Source organism: Lates calcarifer, linkage group LG16_LG22 (assembly GCF_001640805.2).
Source record: "Lates calcarifer isolate ASB-BC8 linkage group LG16_LG22, TLL_Latcal_v3, whole genome shotgun sequence".
NCBI classification, from domain to species: Eukaryota; Metazoa; Chordata; class Actinopteri; family Centropomidae; genus Lates; species Lates calcarifer.
In genome coordinates this window covers 22,905,474-22,919,042 of record NC_066848.1, presented here as the reverse complement: position 1 = coordinate 22,919,042, position 13,569 = coordinate 22,905,474, and the positions used below count along the sequence as shown (strand labels likewise).

Sequence of the window (13,569 nt, the reverse complement as noted above, 5' to 3'; positions counted from 1 at the left end):
CTTACCCAGTGAAGGCAGTAATATCACATATTTCTCCATAACTATTATTTATATAAAATTCATGTTATTCTTAAATAAATTGGTAATTTTTTAATGAGTTATATAATCTAGCCATTTTCTACTGCTTGTCCAGGATGTGTTAGATTATTAAACAATGTTGTATTATTATTCATTTATTAAATAAAGATATCATTAGGACCTACAGGTTAGACTTGACTTTTTCATCTTTTCAGAAAAAAAAGAAAGGTTTTAAAATAAATCTGAAACTGGGTTCTTCTGCTTTGTTTTGATGTATAATACGAGTTTTAACTTATTCTTCCCCTAACTATAAAGGTCGTTGCTGTCAGTTCTGCTGCCCCCTCCTGGCCCAACAAGTAAAAAAACACTATTTAACAGCTGGATTTGATTTTATAAAGGAAACAAAACAAATCTCTACACAGGGTCCAACTTGTTCTCAAACCTTTAAACCGCATCTCATGGCTTTCTTCAGAGACAGACTCAAGAGAGTTGCTCCGATACTAAATATTTTTTTGTCAAGTTGCTGTTTCGAAGGACAACATCAACCCCGAAAACCTCTTCATATCAGCATACAACTACATTCTAGTTATTAATGACCTGGTGATTAAATGGTCATTATGCTGCTGATGAATGCTGACAGACAGATGAGGAGGCGGGACTCTCTTCGTCTAGAAGCTTTATTGATAATTGTTTACATCTCACAATGCATTCCACAAACACGGCTCCCGGCTGGAAGCTTTTTATCGTCACAATTGAAGTATGAAGTTTATCATTCACAATTATACTTGCATAACAAACAAATGCTTGAAGGTTTCCCAAAGTCACATCAAGTTGCAACTTTATTAAGATATCGGCTCCACAGACAGTATGGTTATTTATTTTTTTCTTTAACTCCCATTTCTTTTTTTTTTCTTCTTTTTTTTTCCGTTTTTAAATATTTTTTCTGATGTGGATGAATGTAAACGTGTTCCTTCCAGAGTTTTTCATTATTAGACAACTGCAATGACATGGAAATATCTTTTGTGTAATTAATGTGTTTTGTTTGTCTGGCAAAGGTTTTCTAGATGTTCCTAGCTAAAGTTACTCAGAAGCAATGAAGTTTTTTTTTTTGTTTTGTTTTTTTAAATGGTAATACAACCCCTCCCACCCCCCCACCCCCAACTGCCTCATCAGGAGTAAAAGACGTCGTTCACAAATCCGTCGTTCGTCACATTGAGGCCAAACCACGCAGAAGGTCACTGAGGACACGAGCTCGAAGCTTGAGGGACACAACAGTAAAATCACAAAATACTTCTAACTCAGCGAGAATATTCATACCAAAAAAAGAAAAAAAAAAGAAAAAAAAAAAAAAAGAAAAGAGAAATACGAATGAGGTGCTGTCTGCTGCTCGCTCTTGTCTCTGCTCGGCTCGACTGCGGGCAGGGAAAGAAAAAGAAAAATCTAGATCACAAAAGACCATCCACACTCTTCAGCTGAAGGAGCGTCTGACCTCCCACAATGCCCTGGGTGGGGAGAGAGGGTTCGTTCAACGTTTTAAAATGTGTTTCTATGAATTTTAACATCTCACAGAAACAAACATTTCAAAGCTTGATTTCAGTGATAATAAAAAAAGGAGGGGAGATGTAAATATCATCGAGCTGGACTCTGCGTCGTGACTCTGCCTCGACTTTTCCAGAAAACACACAAAAAAAACAAACAAAAAAAAAAAAAAGGAATTCTGAACCGGAAAGAAGTGTTTTTATTATTTTGACAAATAAAGTTAGAAGGGCTGCGTCCTCGCCAGACCCCTCCTCTCCTCCTCCTGCCTTCCTTCATATACGTCCCACCCTCCCCCTCCCTCGCCAAAACACCCCCACCTGCCCACCAAACCATCTTCCTCTCAGGACTTCCTGAATCCAAACTGCGACTTGTCGTTACTTCACTCTGTTTTGCGCTTCATCCCGGGCACCTTCGCCTGGATCCTGGAGAACGAAACAAAAGAACCGAGAGAAGATTAAAGGCCGGGCTGAGACCTGAGACTCACAGATTCATGACATAGAAGTTTTTATTCCAGCCGTCACATTGTCCCTGTGCTTGTGTTCTGATGTGATTTTCATGCCGTGTATCTTGGGTTTTGTCTTTCTTTAACATCTTGGGGACCATGTTGGAAATAAATGTTTTCAGTTTAATATCTGATCCCTTGAATTTTTTTTTAATGTCTGCAATTCCAGAAATAAGTCATTTAACATGACATGATTAATGCAGCAGTTTTGAAAAGCTCAGGTCTGGAAAGGATAAATATAGACAGAGGTAAATTCACTGCTCATTGTTCAGTCATCTTACTTTCCAACGACGTCTTTGATCTGGTTGTTGACCAGAGCCAGGTAGTGGTCGATCTGAGCCTGAAAACACACAAACACCACGATTACCAACAGTTCAGACAGTAATTCAAATTTTAAAATAAACATAATAAAAGTCATAGTTTGAATTAGTGCCTTTACTTTGAAATGCAGACTGAATCGGTTTAGTTTTGACTGAAGTGAATCTGTGTTTTTAATCATAACTTTTTATTTCCACCTGTCTGACAAGAAGCATGAAGTGAACGCTGTTGAGACTCCGCAGACTCTCCGAACTTTACCAAAGAGGATCTTCTTTTAAAAGCAGCAGAGTAAATGGTGCATTATGGGTAAAGACTGTGGTTGTTACCTGGTGTTTCTCATAGACGATCGGGCAGCTGAACGCTCCAATCAGACCTGAGGAGGAGGAAGAAGAAAAATCACTTCATGTAACAATTCACTGATCAGTATAGCTGCAGATTAATTTTCTGTTGATTGACTAATCATTTAAAAACACAAGAAAATCTACTTGCAACGCCTGTAAATGAGATTCAAGGCTTCTTAATGCCTCGAACACCTTCACAGTGAAATCATTAAAGCTGCAGATATTCTGTCATTTCACCACTAGATGGAGCCAAAGTGAGAAATGCCGATATCCCAACAACAGTGGCTTTAAATTCACTGATCAGCTCATTCACACTGCATGTGACTGTTCCTTACACAGAATAAGAAGAGTGAGCCCGTTGAACAAGGCACCGACGTAGGTCAGGATCCACATCAACACAGCAAACTGCAGAGAACACAGGAAGAGAGGAAAAGGAAAAACACGACAACTGATTAAAAACATTATAAACAGGAACACCGTGTACATAACAAGAGTGCTTTCTGCTGCTGAAATGCTGCTACATGGGGCACAGTGTATTCCTGTAACAACCATCTTTTTTTACAAGGAGGGAGATAAACAATTCTGCATCAATAACGTTAAGAGAATTTCCTCCTGGGATCATTAAAGTTTCAGCTCTGCTCTTTATTCACTCATGTAACTGCAGCAGGTTGGTGCTGAATGTGAATTCATCTCCTGCACAGAGTCAGACTCAGAGGGCAGATCTAAACCTGATCAGAGCGAATCGGTCTGAACGCTGACGTCTCTCAGGCTCTAGTGATGTCAATGAAAGGAATGTGACTGTACAATGCAGAGACTTTTTCTTTAAATAGTCAGTGATTTTAATCTCATCATTTTTCACCCACAACACGGCAACAATGAGCTGCTGTTTTGTCTGTGAACTAGCTGCTCCGTCTGAAATTTAAATCACATCCAGAGCCACGCGCTTGGATTTTAAAGTTGATCTCTCTGTTCTTTCTGCTGATTTTATAAGCTCAGTGTGAAATGTAATGAAAATAGCTGATCTGATGGTCTGCAGGTCACAGCAAGATGAGCACACACTAAAGGGAAGGTAATAAAACCATGCAAATGTAGTGGGCACTCATGTTCTCTATAGGCCATCAGATGGAAACATGAAGCCTATATTTGTTTACATTTAGTCACACTGTCCATTTAAAGTTGCTGTAGAGACAACCATCACTGGATCACTGTGATACTGAAGAAACCCTAAAAACCTGCTGAGTCACAGGCAGGTGACTCAGCCTCTCTTTTCTCTGGAGGTTTGTTCTGGACGGTGATTCAGATCATATCCTCAGGAGGTGCAAGTCACAGTGAATGATATAAATGTATGTGTCATGTCTGTGGTATGACTCTGGAGGAGGAGGATTTATGACTCTAATTCATCTCAAGCAGCATCTCCCTCCTCCTCTTTTTGTCTTCGTCCTGCTGGATGTCCAGGTCGATTACACACCAGATCCTGTCACGTCGCCGGAGTTAAAACGTCGTCCAGAGCAACGAGTTCAATTACAGTGAAGATTATATCCCTAACCTACCCCTGTGATGTTAAGATCAATATTTTAATTCACTGTTTAGTCTCTAAAATATCACTTGTGAAATTGATAAAATGTCTGTGAAATACGTCTTTGCCACTGCAACCCAACCCTGGAGGTGGATGGATGAGTACAATGTTATTATGACTGATAAAAACGGATGAGAAAACTTAACTAAGAGCCAGTGTCGTAATAATGATGAAATATCACTTTATAATAAATAAATAATATCACTATATAATAAATATATTTCTAAATTTCCCACAAGTGGGATAAATAAAAGTATATCTTATCTTTTGGGTGCTTCACCTGCCACTGGATGTCCAATCAGTAGATAGACATTAATGGTAAAAACACCTAAACCCAGTTCAATACTTCCTGTTTTTTCTCATGATTTACTCACTGCAGTGGCAGAAAGGATCTTACAGATGCGGCTGCATAAATGAGACAAAAAATAATAATAATAATTCAAAAAGGGTCAGTAAATATTGGAAGGATTTATAGAGCTGCATTAGGACATACTATTAACACTTTTTTCTTGGATGTGTTGGATGCAAAGCTTCAGCTGGAGGGTTAAAACAGGATCAGAGGAAGCTGAAAATGGCCCAGCGTTCGTTTTGTAATATGAACGAGATATAACCTGACACTTTTCTTCTCGTGTTAATGATGTACATTAAAACAGCCGGAGCCCAGAGCCAACATGGCTGCCAGCGAACAGACCCTGCGGCAACACACTTAGAATCCTGACTGGAGGCAGTTTAAATGTGTGTGACATTTTAATGACCTGCTGGTGTGGTTGTAAATATTCTCTGCTGGCACAGCAAGAATGATAACAGGAAATTAATCAGATACAGAAGAATAACATGAATATCCTGTAATGCATCCACACACACAATTTGAAAACATTCCTGCGGCTCAGAGCCGCTCCTGATCGGATTAAAGAATCAGACTTTTTTTTACCCTCTAAGGAAATCTCTCCTGTGTTATTCTCTGATGAACTGTGAGCAGATCTGTATATGGACTGCAGGTTGGAGGGTGGGGGGGGGGTGTAGCGAGGTGTCGACAGGCCTCTGACAGCTGCAGACCTCTGAAAGCTCTCAGTGTAACTGGACTGGACTGTCTGTCATCTGTTACCAGCACTGATCTACAAACATATTTGTTTTTTTTTTTTACAACTCACATTTCTCTGTGCTGAGTTCACTTTTTCAAAACTCTTCACACAGCCAGGACAACAGCAGTCAGTGAGGACAACACTGTGGATCACTCTTCATTGTTGTAACATTAATGCACACAATGGCCACTGTTTTCTCAGTCAAACCCAACCACCACCAAACCTCTGTGTGGTTACACTCCATTCTGCACATATTTACACATCATTGATTTATTTTACTATCAGTAACACAAAATGACTGCAATAGACATTTGCTACATTCTGCCACATCTATATCTAAAAATAACCCTGTAGGCCTGCAGAGGGAACTGGAGCTGAGTGAAACTTTAAAAGCTGTTGATTTACCTGTACACCTCCCTCACATCACAGGTCACTGACATCAGTTACAAATATCAGATGTGTTTAAACATTTCATAAGTTTGTGGTTTTAAATACACAATTTTCTCTTAACTCCATATTAATAATCAGTTCTGGTTCCAATTAGTGTGAGCGAGGCTGTTCTCACCTTGATGGAGTCGACCAGGTCCTCGACCAGGAACAGGCGCCTTAGCTCAGCGATGATCTTGTTGAGTTTGGCCAGAACCATGTCACTGTACTTGTGGACCATGTCCTCAGACAGAGCCACCTCCTGGTCCAGGTACAGCCTGAGAGGGACAGAGGATTGGGTTTAATACAGAGCAGATGTGACGATGATGAATCTGTGTGTACTGTGTTTATATGTGCAATTTTGAGGTTTCCTTCAAAACCTGACATCTACAACTGAGTTGGTGCCAAATGAGTGACTTTGAAGCTGATTAAAGGTTCTTTAAGATCTTTGCAGACATGTTTAATTGAGGACAGAATCACTGTGACATTTCCTCTCAATGAAAATGAGGAAATCCAGCTTCTTCAATCCAACTTTCATTTCTCTTACTAAAGTTTTAAAACTGTCAGATCTGTAGAAATCAGCTTGTAACGTGACTCTGAGCTCAGTTTCCCCAGCTTATGTTAATCTGAGATAACTGACCTTTAATGTGCTGCGAGGTCGGTTTGCAGGAAGCAGGTGAAAACACAGTAAGAAGGTTTTGTCAAACAGCCAGGAAGGTGGATCAACCAACAACTACTGAACACACAACAAGGCAGGAACCAGCAGGCTCAGTGTAGAAGAAAATCCTGCGTCAGTATGCTACAGGATGGTTCTGAACACAGATGGTTTTAGGTGACTTTGCGTGTTTCTGAGGAACTGTAACAACTGACCTGAACAACAGGACAACGCAAGCTAAAACATCCAAATAGAAAATCTAAAAAGAATATGATCTGTGACCCGGCATCAACAACATCAGCAGCTGGTTCAGACTGCCCGCAGCACTGACTGTTAATTAGAATTAATCAGGTCAATGATTTCTCTAATGTGACTGACCGGGTTAAATTCCCAGTGAAACCAGAATCGTACCAAAACTCACATTAAAACTGACTTTAATGTTTGATTTTATATCCTACATTACTCTGCTATTGTATTGTGCTTTCCTAGATCATTTAATATATTCAACTTATTATGTAAAGCGTCAGAATATCTGAAACACGCTTTTATCAGGCATATCCATGAAAGCCTTTGTCTTAAGCTACAGCAGAGGCTGAGGAGTTGGACATGACAGGTATGTTTTTGTTTTACCAGTCAATTTTAGAGACTCGAATCAAGCACAGTAACCTGTCAGAAGAATTCTAGTCGAAGTTCATTTGTGTTACACATACTGCTGTAGGGGAGAGGGAACTAGAGAGGCAACAATTATTCATTGAAAAACACAGAAACATGACTGGCAGCTACTCTGATGAAGGACTAATTGCCTGTTTCTAGTCTCCTGTGTGAGGATTTGATACTTTCCTTTGTCACAGATGACAGCAAACTGATAAATTGATTTTTTTTATAGACCAAACCATTAGTGAAGAGCAGTTCACTTTATACACGAGAGGTTTGTGCTTATAGAGACAGAGACCACAGACTCAACTGCAATATTCTGGTTTTATGGATGGATTCAATCGACCTTATTGGTTTTTATAGTTGAATGTATAAATATTTGTAAGGATGCTGCTGAGTACATCTACAGATTAATCTTTTGAAGCGCAGTGATGCTGAGCCAAGAAAAGTGCACAATCATCAGTCATCTTATTAAAAAATACACTAAAGCATCATTATTTCTTCAGACCTGGCATATTACAAATTATTCTATTATTATTATTGTGCCTTTAAGTTAATAATGCTCCTATATTGTATAATTAACATCATATGTTATATTTTCTGATCTTTAAATCTTTATGGTTTTTAAGAGTTTATATTTCTTCTCTCCTGCTGATACTCACTTGAATGGGTGTCCCTCATCTGACTTCTGGATGGCCTGCAGGATGCCTTTGTATATCCTGAAGCAGATGGTGACTGAGAGCAGAGCCAGGCCGATGTAGGAGCAGACGCTCACGATGCTGCACACCGTCAGGGAGAGGAGCAGCAGCAGGGCGGCGCCAAACACCACGCCCGTGGTCTTCACATCACGCCAGTAGAGGAGATCCACCACTGCAGGAGGAGGAAGAGGAGGTTGGATGGATGGTTAATGTCAATCATCCACAGAGAGGTGACCGAGCCCCAGTTTATGTCCTCAAATGACGCCTCAGGCTACAGAGGTCTGGTGCGCTCGCCTCTTTCTAACTCCACACCCCAATATTTTTTGTGGTCATTGATCAGATTCTATCAGCTCCTTCCAGAGACAATAAAGACTTTATACTAATGTTTTCACATATGCAGCCATATTCCCAACACCTGGAAAGATGCTGAAGAGGAAAAGCACTACAATGCTCTTTTAAAACAAGCCTAGATCAGTGAATGTTACATTTCTTGTCATGTATTTTCAGTCTAATATGCATGATAAGAGCAGAAATCATGGGATTGTCATGAGGCGTGAAAAAGACACGCTGATTGGGAGCAAGGATAAAATCAAGGTGCAATTTGTTTTGGGTTAAGACAAAATAAAAGACAAGTCTAACAAATTTAATCAGCGTTAAGTTAAAGTGTCCTCAGGGAAAATCTCTTCCAAACACGCACTGTGTTGTCTTGACTTCACTGTCAAATTTTCTGCTTGATCCCTCAACGGTCACATGGTTGGTGCATGTGGCTGTGGAGGTGGAGCATCTTAAAGTTTGTCTCCTCCATCACTGAGAGGTCACAAACTGTCTGACTCATCCAGAATTTTAAAAAAAACCCTGCAGGAGGAAACTCACTGCAGCTCCTGACTCACAAACGTCCTCGTCTCCATGCCTTCTGGACTCTCTTCTACTTTCCACCCTGACGCCATTATGACGATTTTCAAGTGACGTAACACCAGCTAGGTCATCAGCTTTGACTTTCATGAATATTATTTTATTACACACAACAAAAGTGCCTGCAAAATTCACAATTTTTTCATCCCATTACTGTAGGTGCCATGAAACAACCATGCTCTCAGTTTCCTCTGGATAAATACTGGAACGGACTTAAAGACATTTTGAAGATGTCATCTTGGGTTCTGGGAAATTCTTTCTTACTAAATGTTAAAACGCAAAATACGTCAGGTTAAGTTGAACCACAGCAGCCGTGTTCAGCTTGAGTTAAAACTGCAGGTTGCGGGTGCTGCTGGGAGCTTCTTCCCTATCTAAGGACCCAGAGAGAAGGGTGGTGGAGGTGGTGGGTGGGGGGTCAGGCTGTGCTAGGAGACAGCTGAGCTCATGACCTGGGACCTGCACTGAGCACATGCTTATATTTCACCAGGGAATTCCAGGCAGGTCAGTGGACAATATTAGAAGTGAAGGGGTCCTGGGTTTCCTGCAGTCTCTGACAACTGCAGTGCTGACGTCGCTCACATCGCTCACAGCTGATACACGCTGTACTTTCTGACTCTGAACAACAGAGGGGTACGACAAACTATACACTGGAATCTGTTTCATGTTTCCACCTTGTTAACTGGCAATCACACAGCTGACAGGACACGCTTGAAAATTAAGCATTTAGCAACAAGCTGCACTTAAATCATTTCAACTTCAAAATAGTACACTGGACCACACTCAGTCTTTTACAGAGCAAACACACCACAGTTTAATGAATCAATCTGTTCTAGAAGTTAAAGTTTGCAGGAATAAGTGTCCTAAAGCTTTGACACAAAGCATTAAAGACGACATATGTCTATTTACAGATAAAATGCTTGCCGATAAGCAAAGCAGCATTAAAATGCAAACTGAGGCTGCAGGGTGAACTGATGTTCCTCTGCACACAGAGACAACAGCAGGTGCTTTGAGCGAAGGCAGCCATGCTGCTAAACACCACAGACAGATGGACTGGCCACAATACGTTTGGCTGCCCACCAAAATATTCCTGAAAATGGCCTAACAGCCCACAGATGAGGTAAAGCCCAAAATCTTATTTCCAGCAACAAGTTGTAGCCAAGGGGAGAAATCTAACTGACTGCAGCACACCTGCACTGGTTCAACATCAGTACATAGGAAAAAATACATTTACTAAATGGCCTTGGCTGTTAGTAAACCAGTGATGAATTATTTTTGACTATTTTCTGACATTTAAAAGAACAGAAAACAATTTATTAGGGTTATTAGGGTTAGGATAGTCATTCTTTTAATAAAAAAAAAAATCATCATTGCTTTTGAACTGAAAAACAAATGACATTTTATAGACACAATTATTTAAGAAAATAATCAGCAGATGAAATGGATACTGAAAACCAATGTCCGTTGCAGCTCTACTACTAAGTTTATATTTTAATAATACACACCTGTTACTGGACAACATGTTCTAGCACAATCAACAGCTTGGTGACCATTCTGAAGCCATGTAAATACAGTCATTATACTCAAGTTATCTTAACAATTGACCTTAGATTTCAGTGCTGCTGCTGTTTAATTATGAGACAGACTACAGAGACAGATTTTCACAGTTCAGAGGGTCTCCAGAACAGATAACAGCTCTTTGCTCGTTTGAAAGTACTGTAAAACACTGGGTCAGCTGCCACACCAAAGGTTATTCATTCACAAAATCTAATTGAAAAAGCTGGTTCATATTCGCAGCATGTCTTTTAAAGAACTTAACGAGGAAAATTCAATATCCCTTCCTGAAGAAATTAATGCAGTTATGGTCACGACATCTCTTTCATTAATCATTATATTAATATGCGCAGCCGTCCAGCACTGAATGTAAATGCATGCATTAATCAAGCAAACTGTAACTATCAAAAATGTTTAATGCAATGAACTGCGTTTCACTTTTATGCATTACATTAATAGGGGTTTCAGCACGGTTCACAAATTCAATTCAAGATTTGTAAAAACAGGTATTTAATACCACACAGAACGCAATTTAATACCTGTCATATCAGCCAACGTATGAAAAGTAATGAAAACCAGCAGGGATGATAAGGCCTAGAATATAGTACTAAGTCCATGAATGTACTGACGATTATATCACTTTTTTATTAGACACGACCTGATTCTGAACAAGCAACAACAAATGGATCGATGTACGGATGTATTGATCAGTTAATCCCCCCTGTATTTTCGGGAAGCTTCTTGCTTATTGAGCAGAGCGGGGTGCGAGTGGGCGCTGGCAGTTAGCTCAGCTCTCCATCATCTTATCGCTCAGCATGCTACTACCTCCGTGTTAGCTTCGTTAGCCACACTGCAGCAGCTGTGGCCGGTAGAGCCATTGTCTGCAGGTGAAGAAACGGACCGAGCAGCCGACGCAAGAGGAGGAGGTGGTGGTTAGGAAGGAGGAGGAGGCGGAGGAGGAGGTTCCGCGGTCCTACTGTAGCCGCCTGGCTACATATGGTAGCGGGCGTGCTAGCACCGCCGGAGCCTGGCTAAAAATAGACCCCGCATCACAGCTAGCTAAACCCCGGCCGCTGAGCTCTTTTCACGCGGCGCTATGTTTTAATCACACTTTTATCCGTCCTGTTTTCAACGCAGTCGGTTTCCTAAAAGGTGCTATCATCCGACTGACAGCCACCGCCGGTAGCCCAGTCCAAACCGCGGGGACAAAACGTCAAACCGTCCGGCATGACCTCCGCAGGCGGCCGATCCGCCTCCAACCCTCCCCGAGCTGACTGCGGCCAGTCTCCCGGTGCTCATGCAAATATCGACAAGGCCATAAACGCTACATAACCGTTGGCAAATGTGGCACGTACGAGAGGAGAGAGATGATCGGTAAACAAAAGATTATGACCAGACTAACCCCGTTTGGCGTCCATCTTGAACCTCCGTTAAGCATGCAGCAGCAGCACGGCGGCTCCGCCTGGCTGACGGGAGGGGAGACCAGGGGAGAGAGACATAATGAAAGAGAGGGGAGAGAGAGAGAGCGAGAGACATGCGCAGCTCGGCCTCTCTCTGTGCGGTTGGTTGATCTATTGATTACGATCAATTTATTCTGTGAAAGTCCATTTTAAAAACATAAGGCACCGCCTGACATGTACTCAATAGTGAACATTAAAGAGAGGGGTGTGCTCTGATATTTAGCTGATGATCACAACGAAGCCAAAAGAAAATATAAAAACTTAAAATATAAAAATCTCTCTCCTAGTGTCCCATTAAACTGTATTTTAGAGCTGCAACCATTAATTGATCTAGTGACGGAAAATTAGTCAGAAACTACTGAATTAAAGCTGCAGGTTGCTGGGTCTTGCTGAGACATTTGAAGATGCCACCTTGGACTGTGAGAAATTAAAATAGCCCTTTACATTAGGTTCATCCTTACACAACATCACTCTTCCAATATGATGATACTGACCTGACTACTGCTAACTATAGGAGGGTGGAAACAGCAGACGCACTTTGAGACACTGCATAAAGGATCATTACAGCAGGAGGTGGGTGGGGGTGTGTTGCATAAGGAGGCTGTAAAAGGATAACTGGCTCCAGAAATACCAGGCAGAAATAAAGATGAGATAAAAGTTAGGAATTTAAATCCAACCCACTAAAACAGAAGAAACAGAGTGTTCATCAGAGATCCGCTAGAGTTAAAAATCCATAAAAGGGACTACAAGCTGTCCAGGAAACTCCAGGTGCATGCTGGGAGAGTTGCAGCCTAAATACTAAGCCACTGGCTGCAAAACAAAGTTAACACGAACCAATCAGGATTTAACCATCAGGCCTGACTCAGGGTCAGTTTAAATTAATTAATTGACTTTAAATCCAAATGCACTTTAACTATAAAAAGTACTCAACACAGATTATTTTATACAGGGCTATGACTAGGGCTTCTTTTTATTGTGGATGGTTATTTTCTCTAGTTTTTTTTTAATTCATCAATTCATATTTTATATGTTTGTGAATTTGTAAAGAAACTAGTAACTCCAGCTGTCAGATAAATGAGTGCAGTAAAAATTACAATATTCCTCTCTAAAATGTAGTGGGGTAGAAGCGTAAAGTTGCATTAAAGAGAAGTATTAATGCTTCAAATTGAAAATGAGTTTGAATTTTTGTCTTAAACATCAGTTGAAAACACTGTACTGAAGGTGAAATTCCCTGGAGTCAAAACAAACATCCTTGGATTTCTTAATGCTTGAGAGAATCACAGCACTACAGTGATATCATAGATAACTAAGTAACATTACATTGTATGTAACTCTGCTCAGTCCAGAGTCTGGCACCTGTATTTTTGTGCTGAAATAAAACATAAGGGATGTTTGAACTGTCAAACTGCTCCAGGCTGCAGGAGCTGACAGAGGAACATTCAAAACACTTTACTTGAAGTCCCCCTGTTTAGAATTTCTAAGCTGTATGCAAACATGAATGTCTATGAAGACATGTTATTCCTAGCTGTGTTTCTAAGTACTTACATATGTTTACCACTACATTACAGTGTGTAAGAAAACAGTTATTGAATGTTTATATGCTGATTGACTGAAAGTAAACAGTTACCAAGTCATTTGTGATGCTTTATCCATGGTGCTGATTATTGTTGTGCAGCTCAAACAAGCATGCTTTCACTACTGATGGTGTTTTTAGCTGATGAACACCTCATAATGAACTCAGCCTGGACAGGAAGGAGGAGGAAGATGAGTCATTCCTCCGGTAAAAAAAAAAAAAAATGTGCGAAAGGTGAAAGAGATGATGTTCCTGATTTCTAAA

General features: G+C 40.5%; 1 protein-coding gene across 6 annotated transcripts in view; it reads right to left on the bottom strand.

Annotated features, from left to right (window-relative positions):
- Positions 1-677: 677 nt before the first annotated feature.
- The window catches only part of rtn4a (reticulon 4a), a 33,632-nt gene continuing 20,740 nt past the window's right edge, over positions 678-13,569 (bottom strand). For 5 of the 6 annotated variants that reach the window (XM_018694600.2, XM_018694603.2, XM_018694602.2 and 2 more), the window contains 6 exons: positions 7,774-7,981; positions 5,942-6,080; positions 3,054-3,123; positions 2,704-2,750; positions 2,341-2,399; positions 678-1,979 (listed from right to left, as the gene is read on the bottom strand). In XM_018694600.2, coding sequence (XP_018550116.2) covers positions 1,937-1,979; positions 2,341-2,399; positions 2,704-2,750; positions 3,054-3,123; positions 5,942-6,080; positions 7,774-7,981 — 566 coding nt within the window. In that variant the 3' untranslated portion in view covers positions 678-1,936. Of the gene's footprint in view, positions 1,980-2,340; positions 2,400-2,703; positions 2,751-3,053; positions 3,124-5,941; positions 6,081-7,773; positions 7,982-11,674; positions 11,837-13,569 lie in introns of those variants that run through there. The other variant, XM_018694606.2, reaches the window with a different exon arrangement.